General features: G+C 38.6%; 1 protein-coding gene across 1 annotated transcript in view; it reads right to left on the reverse strand.

Moving 5' to 3' along the window:
* Window positions 1–932: 932 nt before the first annotated feature.
* The window catches only part of CEP350 (centrosomal protein 350kDa), a 139460-nt gene continuing 126192 nt past the window's right edge, over window positions 933–14200 (reverse strand). Inside the window, 2 exon segments of the mRNA XM_011989570.1 lie at window positions 933–2063; window positions 3307–3505. Of these exon segments, the coding sequence (XP_011844960.1) occupies window positions 3341–3505 (165 nt within the window). The 3' untranslated portion in view covers window positions 933–2063; window positions 3307–3340.

Consider the following 14200-nt stretch of genomic DNA (forward strand, 5'->3'; position numbering starts at 1 on the left):
CCTTTACATCAGTTTACATTTTTTCTTCACATTTTTATAATACAAAGATATTTTACTGAATTGCTGCACAACCAGTTGAAGATGATTTGTAAACATGTAAATTCCTACAATTTGCATTAAACGTCATTGTAGTTTCTATAATTTGCTCTTTGAACTAATGTTTTACTCACTAGTATTCTTAAGGTAGTAAAAGGAAGATGTAAGTTTGTATTTCTTGCAGAAAAGTTATGAGTCTCTAATGCTGTGCTACAGAAATTCTTTTGCGAGTACACACTTTATTCAAGTATTGCAAAAAGCTAAGGCCACTTTTTTTCAAGACAAGAAAGTGAACAAAATTGTTTTTATCAATAGGCCACAACACTCTTATGAGCAATGAAATCTCTTTTGAAAGATAATTTCTCAGAGACCTGTAGTCACAGAAGGAATTTTATTTTCTTTTAGGTAAAAGAAAAACAAATTACCTTCCTTATTAACTACATTTGAGCTCTCCCCACTTTTCCCTACGGTAAAAATTCCTGTGTAGACCTGAAGAGGGAATCTATACCCTGTACTTGTTTAACCCAGAGTTAACTACTCTGGATAGCACAAATTGTTTTGGACTCAGAAGTAAATCTGAAGCCTATATGTTGGTTTACTACTAAATTCTGATAGTGCTATTCTAAAAGATATTACTGCTGATGCAAAGAATTTTTTTTTAGAGGAATTATGAAGGAAGAGTGAAAGAGGACGAGGATGTAGGGAGAAGGAACAAAGATTAGAAAGAGGGAATATTTAGGTTCTTGATTAAGAGGCAGAGCTGATTTAAAAGATACCAGCATGGAACGAGTGGCTGGGTATCCACATCTATCTTTCTTAATCCTAAGAATAAAGCCATTTCAATTAGATCCAAATAGTTAATAAGAAATCTGCTAATTATGTATTTTTTTTTTTAATTTTTGCTACCAAACTACAGATAATCATTTCTAGCAAAGAATAAGACTGATCCATTTCTGCCTCTCATGTGGAGCCTAGGATTCTTCAGATAATAAAGACAGTTGGAGTCTGTCAGGACAGCTACTGCCACATTCTTGGCAGCACTTCTTACCAGATTGCTGATTCCATGACTTGTATTATTTTTTCTCTTTCTGGAGTCATAATGTCATAAAGAATAAACTTTCTTATTAAAAACTGGTTTTAGGTCCAAATAATGAAGATGTAGAAAAACAACCTACAGTCCCATTATAACATTTTGAAATTCATTTATAAAAAATTTACAGCAGCTGTAAAGTTTCAGTATCATAAGGACAACGTGATCCCACAAACAGCCAAAGGATGCAGACAAGATGTTTTTCTGTCTTCCAAATAACACAAACTGAAAAGAAAAGCCTTTGCTTTTCCTTGACCACATAAAAATAGTATTTCCACACTACTGGTTAATAACCCCAAGAAACCTTTGCTTTTCTTAGTCAATATGCTCATTATGGCTACAAGACTACAGCTCAACATCACAAACCCAGAAGAAATGCTGGTAAGACATCAATCTGAGCATTTCCCGAGACCCAATCACAACATTTCAGTGCTTTCCTTATTTGTCAAGAGCTATCATACCAGTCACTGTGCAAAATGCAAATATTCCAATGATTATTTCAGTACATTTCTAATAACGACAAGATGAAACCCAAGAGGAATGGGAGTGTGCATAGTGAAATATTTAAGATGCAAAGGCAAGTTTGGAGGGAAGATGCAGAAATGAACGAACGTGCACACTTAAAGATTATACCATCTTTGGGGTTTTTCTAACACATTTTGAAGCTATAACATTCCAGGATATTTGTAATATGAATCCAGTGGATGTCTTGGATCATGCTTCTAACCAGGACCTTCAATATTAAGGCATTTACATTCGCGCCTAAGAGTTTCCACATTCTTCTAGATTACTTGAAGAGGGACAGGACTGATGAACAGAAACCAGTCAAGAAGGCAGGGTACTGAGGTCCCAGGAGAGCATCTCTTATGCTCTAATGTAGCAGCTGGAGTCTATAGATTTTTTTTTCAGATGCAGGTAATAGTTGTGAGAAGCAATGCTGCAAGAGAGGCAGAGTTAAATTGTACAGTGTCTTTAAATCATTTTATCCCATCCTGCTACTGCAGGTCATCTTGGAAAAGCCCATCTTCGTTTCACTGAATTAAAATGACTTCTTCAATATGTGTATTGGTTTGTTAAAACCATAGGTTCCTGTGCAAAGACTGAACCACAGAAGCTTCAAGATGGAGGTTTAACTATTACAAGAAGAATCTTTCACTTCTGAATAGGGACATACATTTTCAACTTAATAATTTATCTTAAAATAAATTAAAAAATATTCCATAGCACAAAACAAGCACACAAACAACAGACAATATCTTTTTGTCTTTGGTGCACACACTCATTTCCTAAATCATTCAAGTAACAGCATCTCTAACTTCTTGGGGAAAGATGGGAGTTGAAGGTTTGAAGGCCAAAATGAATTATTTCCACTTTGCCATGCCTGGATGCCTGAGATGGTCCTGAGTATCTGTGATTCTGGGAGCAGCTGGTAGAGATTCAGAATGAGTAAGAAAAGTGCAGGAGTAAACCAAGGGGTAGAAGAACCAGCCCTGCATTGGTCCTTTTGAGCCCAGTCTTCAGTAGGGGCATTTCATTGTTTTTACGCCCACACAGAGAACACTAAACATAATGCAGAGGTTTAAAATTCTTTAGATGGTGCTCAAAAAGCAAGGCTACCACTTATTCCTGTTAGCCTGACAGTCCACTTGGTGCTGCTCAACTACAATAATGGAAGAAAATGGTCTTCAAAAAGAAATGAAATAAACTCCAGAATGTGAAGTTGGCAGACATTATTAAGCTTGCCTATTTTAGAAGCGGTTAAGGGTTTAATACTGTTTAGAGACTATAATGTCCATTTATGACTTCCACGGTATAGACCAGAATTACATTTGAAAAGTGATGTGATGCATTGATCTATACCTCTCTCACTTGACTTCAGACTCAAATAAGTGATACCCTAGTCTAAACTCAGAGGTAAGTCTGCTGTTTTTGGCCCTCTCTGAGACCCAGTGGGGTTGCTAGCGAGAGGTATACAATTACACTGTACAACTCTGCCCACCGAAAATAACCAATTAATCCAGTGGATAGTCTCGAAAGGCAAAGGCTGTAATACCAGATATACCACATTGTCCTATGAACTCCATACTGGTAGTCTTTAAGAATAAGTACAAGGTCCAGAAGCACTCTTGCTATGATGGCGATGGGGTGTACAGCAGGAGGCAGAAAGGCCCAGGACTCACATTAGCACTCAGTGTTCGATTTATTTGCAAGATGTCACACAAGTAGCATTCTCCCCTGCTTTTCACTTATCTGATTCAGAACATCAATAGTATCTTTGATCAGGGTCTCAAAGATCCCGTCGGCGAGCTGCATCTTCACACACAATTCATCCTCATCGTAGTTTACCCACTGTGCCTCCTCCTCATGGAGCTCCTGAACCTAGGATTTAGAAGACAACAAACTTAGAAAATTCCTGTCACACAAAAGCTAGAAAATATAATTGCTGACTTTGTAGTCCTATCCATAGGAATACAGCCCAAGGAAATAAACCAGAGAAAAAAGGTAATTCATATGACATCAATACCCCTTTTAAAATTGCAAAAAGTTTTAAAAACCTCAATTGCCAAATAATATCAAGATGACTTCAAAAATACATTTGACAATATTGGAGTATTTCATAGATGTTAAAGATTACCAGTATGTTGTCTATGTCAACATAAGGGAATATGTATTCCATAAGGAATTCCATACCATAAGGGAATAAGGAATTTAATGGAAGGAGAACACAAAATATTAGACAGAAATGTTCCTCTACTTACAATGAAGTTATGTCCAATAAATTCGCTGTAAAGTGAAAATATCATTAAGTCAAAAATGCAGTGAATACACCTAACTTACTGAACATATAGCTTGGCCTAGTCCATCTGAAACATGCTCAGAACATGTACATGGGCCTAAAGTTGGGCAGAATCATCTGCATCACAGTCCACAGGAGGGTATTGGTGTTTACCCTCATGATGGTATGGCTGACTGTGAGCTACAGCCCACTGCTGCTGCCCCCATACCACATATCACTAGCCCAGGAAAAGATCAAAATTCAAAAAATCGAAGTACTGTTTCTAGTTAGTGTGTGTTGCTTTCATACCGTTGTAATGTTGAAAAACAGTTAAGTCGAACCTTCATTACGTAGGGGACATCTGTATATGGATTTACAATTATAAAATGCATATATTAAAAGACAATATTGAATGTGATTCTGGAGTATTATAATAAATGAATAACACTTGTTATAAATAAATTTATCCTTATGGTAGTTTTCAAATGTAATATTGCTTAAGTTTATTTTTCAAATCACTGTTATATTAATACAATACTTGCTCTTTTTGCATTTTAGGATTCTTAGGTAAATAAAAACTAATCAAATAGAAATAACCTCCCCAGATTTATTGCTTGTTTATAATACATGAAAAAAAACCTACTTTATTCTAAAAGAAATACATTAGATTGGCTGGGTGCGGTGGCTCACGCCTGTAATCCTAGCACTTTGGGAGGCCTACGTGGGTGGTTCACCTGAGGTCAGGAGTTCGAGATGAGCCTGGCCAACATGGCAAAACCCCGTTTCTACTAAAAATACAAAAATCTGCCAGACATGGTGGCACGTGCCCGTAGTCCCAGCTACTAGGGAGGCTGAGGCAGGATAATCGCTTGAACCCAGGGGGCGGAGGTGGCAGTGGGCCAAGATTGCACCACTTCACTGTAGCCTGGGTGACAGAGTGAAACTCTGTTAAAAAACAAAACAAAACAAAAACAAACAAAAAAAACCACATTAGATTTGCTATACAAAATAACACTGTGAATGGGATGGAGGCCAGATAGGGAAGTGAACCCTGATCTAGTCACAAATTCAGCAAAATTAATTGCAGTGACAGGGGTCTCTAACTAGAAGTCTTACCTGGCAAAAAGCCAAGTGACAACATGCTCCTGGCTTGCCCGGATCATAGTTTCATCTTTAAAAAAGCATAGAAAGTGGGCCGGCGTGGTGGCTCATGCCTGTACTTCTAGCACTTTGGGAGGCGGAGGCGGGTGGATCACGCGGTCAGGAGTTCAAGACCAACCTGACCAACATGGTGAAACCCTGTCTCTACTAAAAATACAAAAATTAGTAGGGTGTGGTGGTGTGAGCCTGTAATCGCAGCTACTCAGGAGGCTAAGTCAGGAGAATTGCTTGAACCCAGGAGGCAGAGGTTGTAGTGAGCCAAGATTGTGCCACTGCACTCCAGCCTAGGCCACAGAGTGACTCCATCTCCAAAAAAAAAAAGCAGAGAAAGTGAACAGGGGAACTTGTACTCTGGTTTGCCTTATGAGGAAACAAGAAGACTCTAGCAAAAAAGAGACTACATCATCCTGAAGCTTGAGAGAGTAAGACAGGGCAAGAATAGTATTGTCCAACATATGTCCTTGGCTGGAGTTGACAAATATGTAACAGGGTGGCTGCTACATTCTTTCTCTTTTAGAAAGGTTGTTTGGGGGATATGTAAACATTCATTCCTATGTTCCCTAATGTACCACCAAAAAGGGTTCTATGGCCAAATAAGTTCTGGAGAACTCCCTCTGGGAGAGTTACATTGTAATTAAGCCTATAAGACAGAAGCCCACCAGTAAAGAAACTTGTCTTACTCAGAGTTTCCTATATTTAATTGACCACAGAATCATGGGTATCTACGAAATACTTGTCAACCTACCATGGAATTGGTGTTCCTCTCTTATGAAGGATGCTATAATAAACAGCCTAATATAAGACTTCTTGAACTTGTGCTGAGGGATGGTCTAGGTGTGTGCACAAAAAATTTCACATCTCCAATGAATTTGTTATTCAAAATTGTGCAGCATTCCTTTCTATAACAGTTCTTGCAGACCCCCCCACCTGTTTTTTTTTTGTTTGTTTTTTGAGACAGGGTCTCACTCTGTCACCCAGGCTGGAGCGCAGTAGCACGATCTCAGCTCACTGTAACCTCCACCTCCCAAGCTCAAGTTATCTGCCTTGGTCTTCCAAAGTGCTGGGATTACAGATATGAGCCATGCTGCACAGCCTCTCTTGGCCTGTAATATTATATCTGTTCTTTGAGCAATTTCCTCCACAATAACAAAATTTAGGAAACACTAAGGAAACCTTTTGTGCGCCTGCAGTAGAAATATATGCTCATGACATTTTTTATTCTTTCTCTCGGTGTAACCTCAATGCAGCCCCCACTGAAACTAAGATTTCAGTGTTGGCAAAAGCTTTGTTCCTACTTAAGAACAGGAACTATTTCTCTGTCACTCAGAAAGAACATGAACGATTTTCCATTTCTCTTTGGCCTTTAGAAAGCTCAGAGTCTAATTTGGAACTTCAACTATAACAACTGAGGGATCTCATAGCCTGCAAATTTGCCTCTATTTTTTTTCTTCTGATCTTATTATATTCTATGACTCATTTCCCCGATCCTGCTCCTGAAGATATATGTATGCATATGTAAAAATTAACACATTTAAAATATAAACAGCCTAATTAATTACATCTAAAAGACTAACAGTTTTTTTGTTTTGTTTTGTTTTTTGGGAGCGGAGGAGGAGACAGGGTATTAGGCTAGTGGAAGAGAGAAATGTAGTAAATAGAATGTGGCCCAATTTCAGCAAGCAGATGCCAGGGTCTTTCACTGTATCCTTGTGAACAAGTTGGGAAAAAAGAGACAGGTCAGTTAGGTGGATTTACACTTGTTTGAGACAGAGTCTCGCTCTGTCACCCAGGCTGGAGTGCAGTGGTGCGATCTTGGCTCACTGCAACCTCCGCCTCCCGGGTTCAAGTGATCCTCCTGCCTCAGTCTCCCGAGTAGCTGGGATTACAGGCATGCGCCACTGTGCCCAGCAAATTTTTGTATTTTCAGAGAGATGGGGTTTTGCCATGTTGGCCAGGCTGGTCTCAAACTCCTGACCTCAGGTGACCCAGCTGCCCCAGCTTCCCAAAGTGCTAGGATTAGGTGAGCCACTGCACCTGGCTAATTTACATTCTTTTGATTAAAGGACAGCTCTCAACCTGGAAGGAAGTTTCTGACTTGAAGACTCAGGGAGTTTTTCCTCTACACTCCCATTCTATTTTCTTCATATTCCATTATAGCAATTATCATGCTAAATTATATTCTGTGTATCTGTTTTCCCACTAGGCTGTGAGCTCTTAAAAGGCTGTTTCTTTTTATTTATGATTCCCTCGTGACTAGGACAGCCCAAATAGAAGGTGCTACATAAGTATCTGGCATATAGAATAGATCATTTTTGTGAATAGTGAAAGGCTGTCTTTAGCTCTACTTCATTGTTTTTAGCAATGACCTAGATGAAGGCAGGTACATCAATTTCAGAAATGACATGAAGCTGGGAAATATAATAACTACGTTCAAAGAAAGAATCAAGAAATGTGGTGGTAGCCTGGAACAACGGGCCACATTTAACAAGATGAAGGAATAAATAAAGTTCTGTAATAGGGTCCAAAAAAAAATCACTACAAAAGCACAGGTTGAGCACAGGTTGGTCTTGGGGTTTTCCTCAGCTCCTGTAAGTACTCTAAGTATGATACAGGTAAAAATAAACAAAAGAAATATGATCATAAACTGAGCTAATCAAAATATACTATCTAGAAAAAAATAGGTTGAATGACTACTAATTAAATAATACACAAGGCTGGGCGTGGTGATGCATCCCTATAATCCTAGTGCTTTGGAAGACTGAGGCAGGAGGATCCCTTGAGCCCAGGAGTCCAAGGCTGCAGTGAGCTACCATCATGCCACTGCACTCCAGCCTGGGTGATGGAACAAGACCTTGTATCTAAAAACAAAACCATGAAACATTATAAGGCTAATTCTGAGCACTGTATTTAAAGAGGGACACTGACAGAGCTACAGTTACGTTGAAGGGCTCAAAACTATATCAGACAACAGGAGACAATACTAATGTTTTATAAGGAGAAAAGACTCGGGTGAAACATGATAGCTGTTTCAAAAGGGTGTAGAAAAAATTAAAGTTGTTACGTAAAACCCTAAAGCTGTAGAAGCAAATTGTAATTAATTGTGTGAAGGCCAACTTAGGCTTAATATGAGAAAGAACGCAGAGACAGGAGGAACTCAGGAGTGCTGAGTATCCTTCTTACCAGCTCTCAGGCTATAAACTATAAAGGAGATTTATCATCTTAGGTGCAATTCTACCTACAGTACAGAGATTTTTCAAGGCTACTGTACATAAAGGTTATACAAACAGTGCTCTAATTACTTGCTACTCATTCCACAGCATCTATACTTTGAGAATGTACTGCTAAAAATAGCTCGAATTCTTAGCTAACCTAAGATATAAATTAATCAATGCCTTTGTGAAGGAAAAAAAGGGCAGTGAATGAGAACTAGAGGTGAAAGAAAGATTTCTCTTCTTGTTTGGCTAACAGAAGCCTTTATGTCTAAAAATTATTTGCATTTTATTCACCTGAAATAATGCCTGAAGACACAAATATAGTTAGATTGATTAGGGACATTCTCAGTCCAAGCAACAGCTAAAATATACATTTTCTTAAATTGGAAGAAGCAACTGTTTATTATGAAATGTTTAGTAAGATAGTTTATCATGCTACAAATATTTTTAAATGGGGTAATTAAGATTTTGATAAAAGAATCACCACGATCAAGTGGGATTTACTGCATACACAATCAATAAATATGACACACCACATTAACAAAATGAAGGATAAAAATCAGAAGATCATTTAAATAAACGCAGAAAAAGCCTTTGATACCCTTTCATGATAAAACTCTCAACAGATTGGTATAGAGGAAATACACCTCAGTAGAAAGGCCATACATGACAAACCCAGAGCTAACGTAATTCTCAGAAGTTGTTTTGAACATGTGAAATTTGAGATGTCTAACAGACATCCAAACGCAGATACTGAGTAGGGAAATGGCTATCTGCATCTAGAGTCAAGCAAGAATCCTAGGCTGGAGATATGAATTTGGGAGTGGTGAACATACAGATCGTAGTCAAAGCCATGAGACTGAGAAGGAGTGTAGACAAAGAAGAGGTCCGTGGGCTGATTCCAGGAGCACGTCAATGTTTCAAGGTGAGGATGAACCAACAAAGGAGACTGAGGAGCAGCTGCCAGTGAGGGAGCAGAGAGCCAGGTTTCAAGGAAAAGGGAGGGATCAACTGTGCTGAATGCTGCCAATGGTTCGAGGAACACAGGAAGTGAGATTTCCCACTGGGTTCATCAATCCAAGCAGTTTTGGTGGCATGGATGAGGTAAAAGCTTGACTGGAGTTGGTTCCATAAGAGAAAGACAGATTAGGGAGAGTAAAAATGGACATGTTAAAGGAGTTTTATTGTAAAGAGAAAATTGGAGGGGGAAGTGATGACAAGAGAGTCATTTTAGCTTTAAAGAAATATGCAGTTTGTATGCTAATGGAAAAGATTCAGTAGAGAAAATGCGTAATGCAGGGGAGGTGATGGTCTATGCTTATTATTAGTCCAAGTGCTTTTGCCTTCAAGAATGCTGTATCAGGTGGCAGATTAAAAATGCTACATCTGAAATAGCTTTAAGTGCAAGGAAAAAACTACTGTGTATCAATGAAAATAATTACATTAATAATATCTAATATTTTTGAGAGCTTCTTATATGCCACTTAATACATATTAGATCTTGGTTAATCATTCCAACTCTACAAGGTTGCTACTTTAAAGACGGGGAGACTGAGAAAGACGGAGAGGTGAGAGAACTCACCCAAAGTCACATTGTTAATAAGTGGTAAAGACAAGACTGGGCACTTATAAGCTGTCTGATTCCAGAGACTTTGCTTGTTATATGCCATTCTCTCCATTTATAAAATAATCCCCATGAGAGAACTTTGGGGTTTATTACATGCAAAAATACTGAAGGAGGCTCAGGAAGTTTCAGAAACTTTTAAAACTAGAGATCCTAAGCAAAATTCCCAATAGTCAAAACTCTAGAAAAACAATAAAAAACATCAATTTTATAGGAAAAGATGACTTCCTTTTATCTATAGTATTGTGTTGTCTGAAATATTAACCACTGTCTTCTCCTGCTCTTTTAAACTACAATATCCAAATATTAATTACAGATAAAATTGGAAAAACTCTTGGAGTATATCAAAAAACAACTCTACAAGAAAACTACAGCCGTCAAGATTCAGTTCCAGCAAAAATGGTAAAGTAAGATAATGCCAAAAAGTCCTCATATAAATATGTAGACGTATTAGATAAGATATAACATAAACATCTGTAATGTATAAAGAAATTTTGAGAAAGGAGGGAAAATCCTAAGTAACAAATAGTGATTTAAAAGAGGGGCAAGTGCTATGACTACCTAGGGGAGGAGTTAAGAGCTATGGAAAGAGAATAAGGCCAAAGATGTCTAAAGAAGTTTCACAGAGAATTGGGAAAGTTGGGAAGAAGCAATCTTTTAAAAGACAATAGCTGAGAAATTTCCAGAACTGAGTAAAGATATGAATCTATAGATTCAATAAGCACAATGAGTCTAAAGCAGAATAAAAACAAATCCACATTTAGACATATCCAGAAAAATTAGAGAACACACACACACACATACAATCTTAAATGGAAAACAGAAGAGACCAATTCTCCATAAAGAACCGTCAGCAGACTTCTCAAAAGCAACAAGAGAGGTCAGAATGATATAAAAGTTAAAAAAGAAATTACTTAAGCAGATAGGGTAAGGAAGTCCTTGGTAAGGTTTTCCTTTTAATGAAAAGCAGCCCCAAAATCAGTTTCTTTTCTAATGAAGAACAGCCTGTAAAATCAAGCTGCAGACATAGACAAGCAAGCTGGAAGCTTGCACAAGCGAATGCTAGCAATTGTGACAACAGAAAAAACTACCCGTGGAATAGGCATATTCAAAATGGCGGCTCCATCCTCTCTTCTTTTTGCCACGTGTACAGTAAGGAGCAGGCAAGATGGCACTGGCCAAGTAGAAAATCCATTTGCCTAATAAGATTAGGGTGGGGTGACCAGCCTTTCCTGCACCAGTAAACATCACACCTGGTGGAACCAATCTGTAGGCCCCATGTAAATCAGACACCACCTCTTGAAGCCTGCCTGTGAAATCTGCTGTGGTCCACCGCTTTTCCTTTTTTGGAACACCTCTCTTTCATAAGAGAGACAGATGCTCTCCTCTCGCATTAATTCTGCCTATTAAACTTTCCACTCCTTAACCCACTTCATGTATGTGTGTGTGTGTTGTTAATTTTCTCAGCTCGAGACGACGAACCCTGGGTATTCACCACAGAAAATGATGTTGCTTCAAAATTACAATGAAATATCTTCAAACTGCTTAAGTAAAAAGAGTACCAACTTAACATTTTATATAGAGCTAAAATATAACTCAAAAGTAAGAGCTGAAATACAGACATTTTTAAACAAAGACTGAGAGTTTACATTAAAGGCCTGAAGTTAATGGAATACTAAGTGTGTACTTTAGGTAGATGCAACCAAGCTCAGAATGAAGGACAAGGATGCAGAAACAATGCACTCTATAATATTTTCTACTTTTTTATACTTTAAAAATATTTCATAATTAAACATGTAAAAGACTTAGAAAACCAATAACGGGTGAAAAGTGTTAACAAAATCATAGAGCAAAATAAGCTCATTCTTTTAGTAAAAACTTAAAAAATGGCTAATAATTCCCATAGCCCTTGTTATAGTCTCATTAAAATGTGGGGGGTTGGCCAGGTGCAGCGGCTCACACCTGTAATCTCAGCACTTTGGGAGGCCGAGACAGGTCGATCACCTGAGGTCAGGAGTTTGAGACCAGCCTGGCCAACATGGTGAAACCCCGTCTCTACTAAAAATACAAAAATTAGCCAGGCATGGTGGCATGCGCCTGTAATCCCAGCTACTCCAGAGGCTGAGACAGGAGAGAGGAGAATTGCTTGAACCTGGGAGGCGGAGGTTATAGTGAGCCAAGGTGGCACCACTGCACTCCAGCCTGGGTAACAGAGCGAGACTGTCTCGCAAAATAAATAAATAAATAAATAAAATAAAATGTCAGGGGTGTTAGGCCTCAGCGGCAGGCCTGCCCTCCTTTCATTCTAATGTTCCCCTGCCTTTCTGACTGTGGGTCTTAAGGCCCTCCCATGAGAGGGTCCAATCCAATCTTGGGGGAAGGAATGCTGATGTCATGAAGCTTCCAGAAAAACCCAAGAGCAAAGAGTTCAGGGAGCTTCTGGATAGCTAAACCTGGAGGTTCCTGGAGGGTGGCAGCCCAGGGAAGGCATGGAAGTTCTGTGCCCCTTCCCCATACCCCACCCTATGTGTCTCTGTATCCTTTGCAATATCCTTCCTAATAAACCAGTAAACCTAAGTAAGTGTTTCCTGAGTTCTGTGAGCTGCTCCATCAAATTAATTGAACCCAAAGGTGGAAGCCCCAACTTGAAGCTGGTCCATCAGAAGTTCTGGAGGCCTGGACTTGCAACTGGTATGTGTGTGTGGAGGGGACAGGGGCAGTCTTGGGGACTGAGCACTCAATCTGTGGGATGTGACACTATTTCTGGGTAGAGAGTATCAGAACTGATTCAGAGGACACCCAGCTGGTGTCCACTGCTTGATGTGTATGGGAAAAGTCCACACACATATGGTCACAGAAGTTTTCTTGTGTGGTGATGATTGTTGTGATGTGAGAGTAGAGGGAAAATGTGGTTTGAGAAAAATTTTATGTGTTATTAAAAAAAATTGTTGTTTTAAATCTCAATCCCCCTAAAATGTAAAAACATTAGAATCTGAAAATACAAGATTGACCAAATCTAATCATGGGAGAGGAGACTAGTTCATTTAGCATTTCTTGTTAATAATTAGCTCAAGAAGCTGACAGTATCGTTTTGTTAAAAACAAATTAAGAAGAATGAGCTCATGCAAAAAGTTATATAGGTCAGGTCTCTCTGTAGGAAGCTAAAAAACATTTTACAACCAGCAAAGGGGATAGTCACATAATATATACTTTATTATTGTTGTTTACCAGTTGCTAAATTGCTTCAATTCTTATGCACAGTACTCCCCTCACCCAAACTATAATAACCTTACCCCTGAAAAACAAATATTTTGTTTAGTATTTGAGAATTTCTGATAACTGTTAGAGAGATGTCTCTGCTTAACTGACCCTATTTGGCACCTACTGAAAGCCTCTGCTGTCAGGGTACTGATATGGTTTGACTGTGTCCTCACCTAAATCTCAACTTGAATTGTATCTCCCAGAATTCCCACGTGTGTGGGAGGAACCCAGGGGGAGGTAATTGTATCATGGGAGTCTTTCCCATGCTATTCTTGTGATAGTGAATAAGTCTCGTGAGATCTGATGGGTTTACCAGGGGTTTCCACTTTTGCTTCCTCCTCATTTTCTCTTACTGCTGCCATGTATTCATCTTTAAGATCTGAGCTCAAATGTCACTTCCTCAGAGAAGTCTGCTCTGACCATCCTCATTCGATCAGCTTCCTGTGGTTTTAACAGCTCCCTATTCTTCCATTTTTATGCTTAACTTACAATTATACACTTGTGTGTAAATGATATATTAATGGCTAGTTTCTGCCATCAAACTGGAAATCTACGAAGGTGGGGTCTATGTCTGTTTTGCTTACTCTTGTAACATCAGTCCTTAATTAGCACAATTTTTGACTCGATGTATACACAGAGGTGATGTACAAGGGATATCATCAATTTAGCTGATAGGTTAGATGAATGCCTCTTAATATGCTTTTTTCTTTAATTCCTAAGAAGTAAAGGAAGTAACAACTTGGAAATTAATAACAATTCAGACTTTAAAACATGATAGAAATATGAGAACAAGTTCACTTTCTTGAGATGCGAAGATCTATGAAGAATTAGTTGATTAAAATCTTGCCTCTTATTTTACTGGGCAAATCACTTGATATTTTTTAATCTAAATTTCCTCATTTGTAAAACAAAGGGCAACATTAGTCCTTCCTACCTCATTTAATTATTGTGAGGATCAAATAAGGCATAAGACACCAGGCGTAATCCCAGTGCCTGTAATCCCAGCACTTTGGGAGGCCAAGGCAGGCGAATCACTTGTG

This window comes from Mandrillus leucophaeus, unplaced genomic scaffold, assembly GCF_000951045.1.
Source record: "Mandrillus leucophaeus isolate KB7577 unplaced genomic scaffold, Mleu.le_1.0 Scaffold1097, whole genome shotgun sequence".
Lineage (NCBI taxonomy): Eukaryota > Metazoa > Chordata > Mammalia > Primates > Cercopithecidae > Mandrillus > Mandrillus leucophaeus.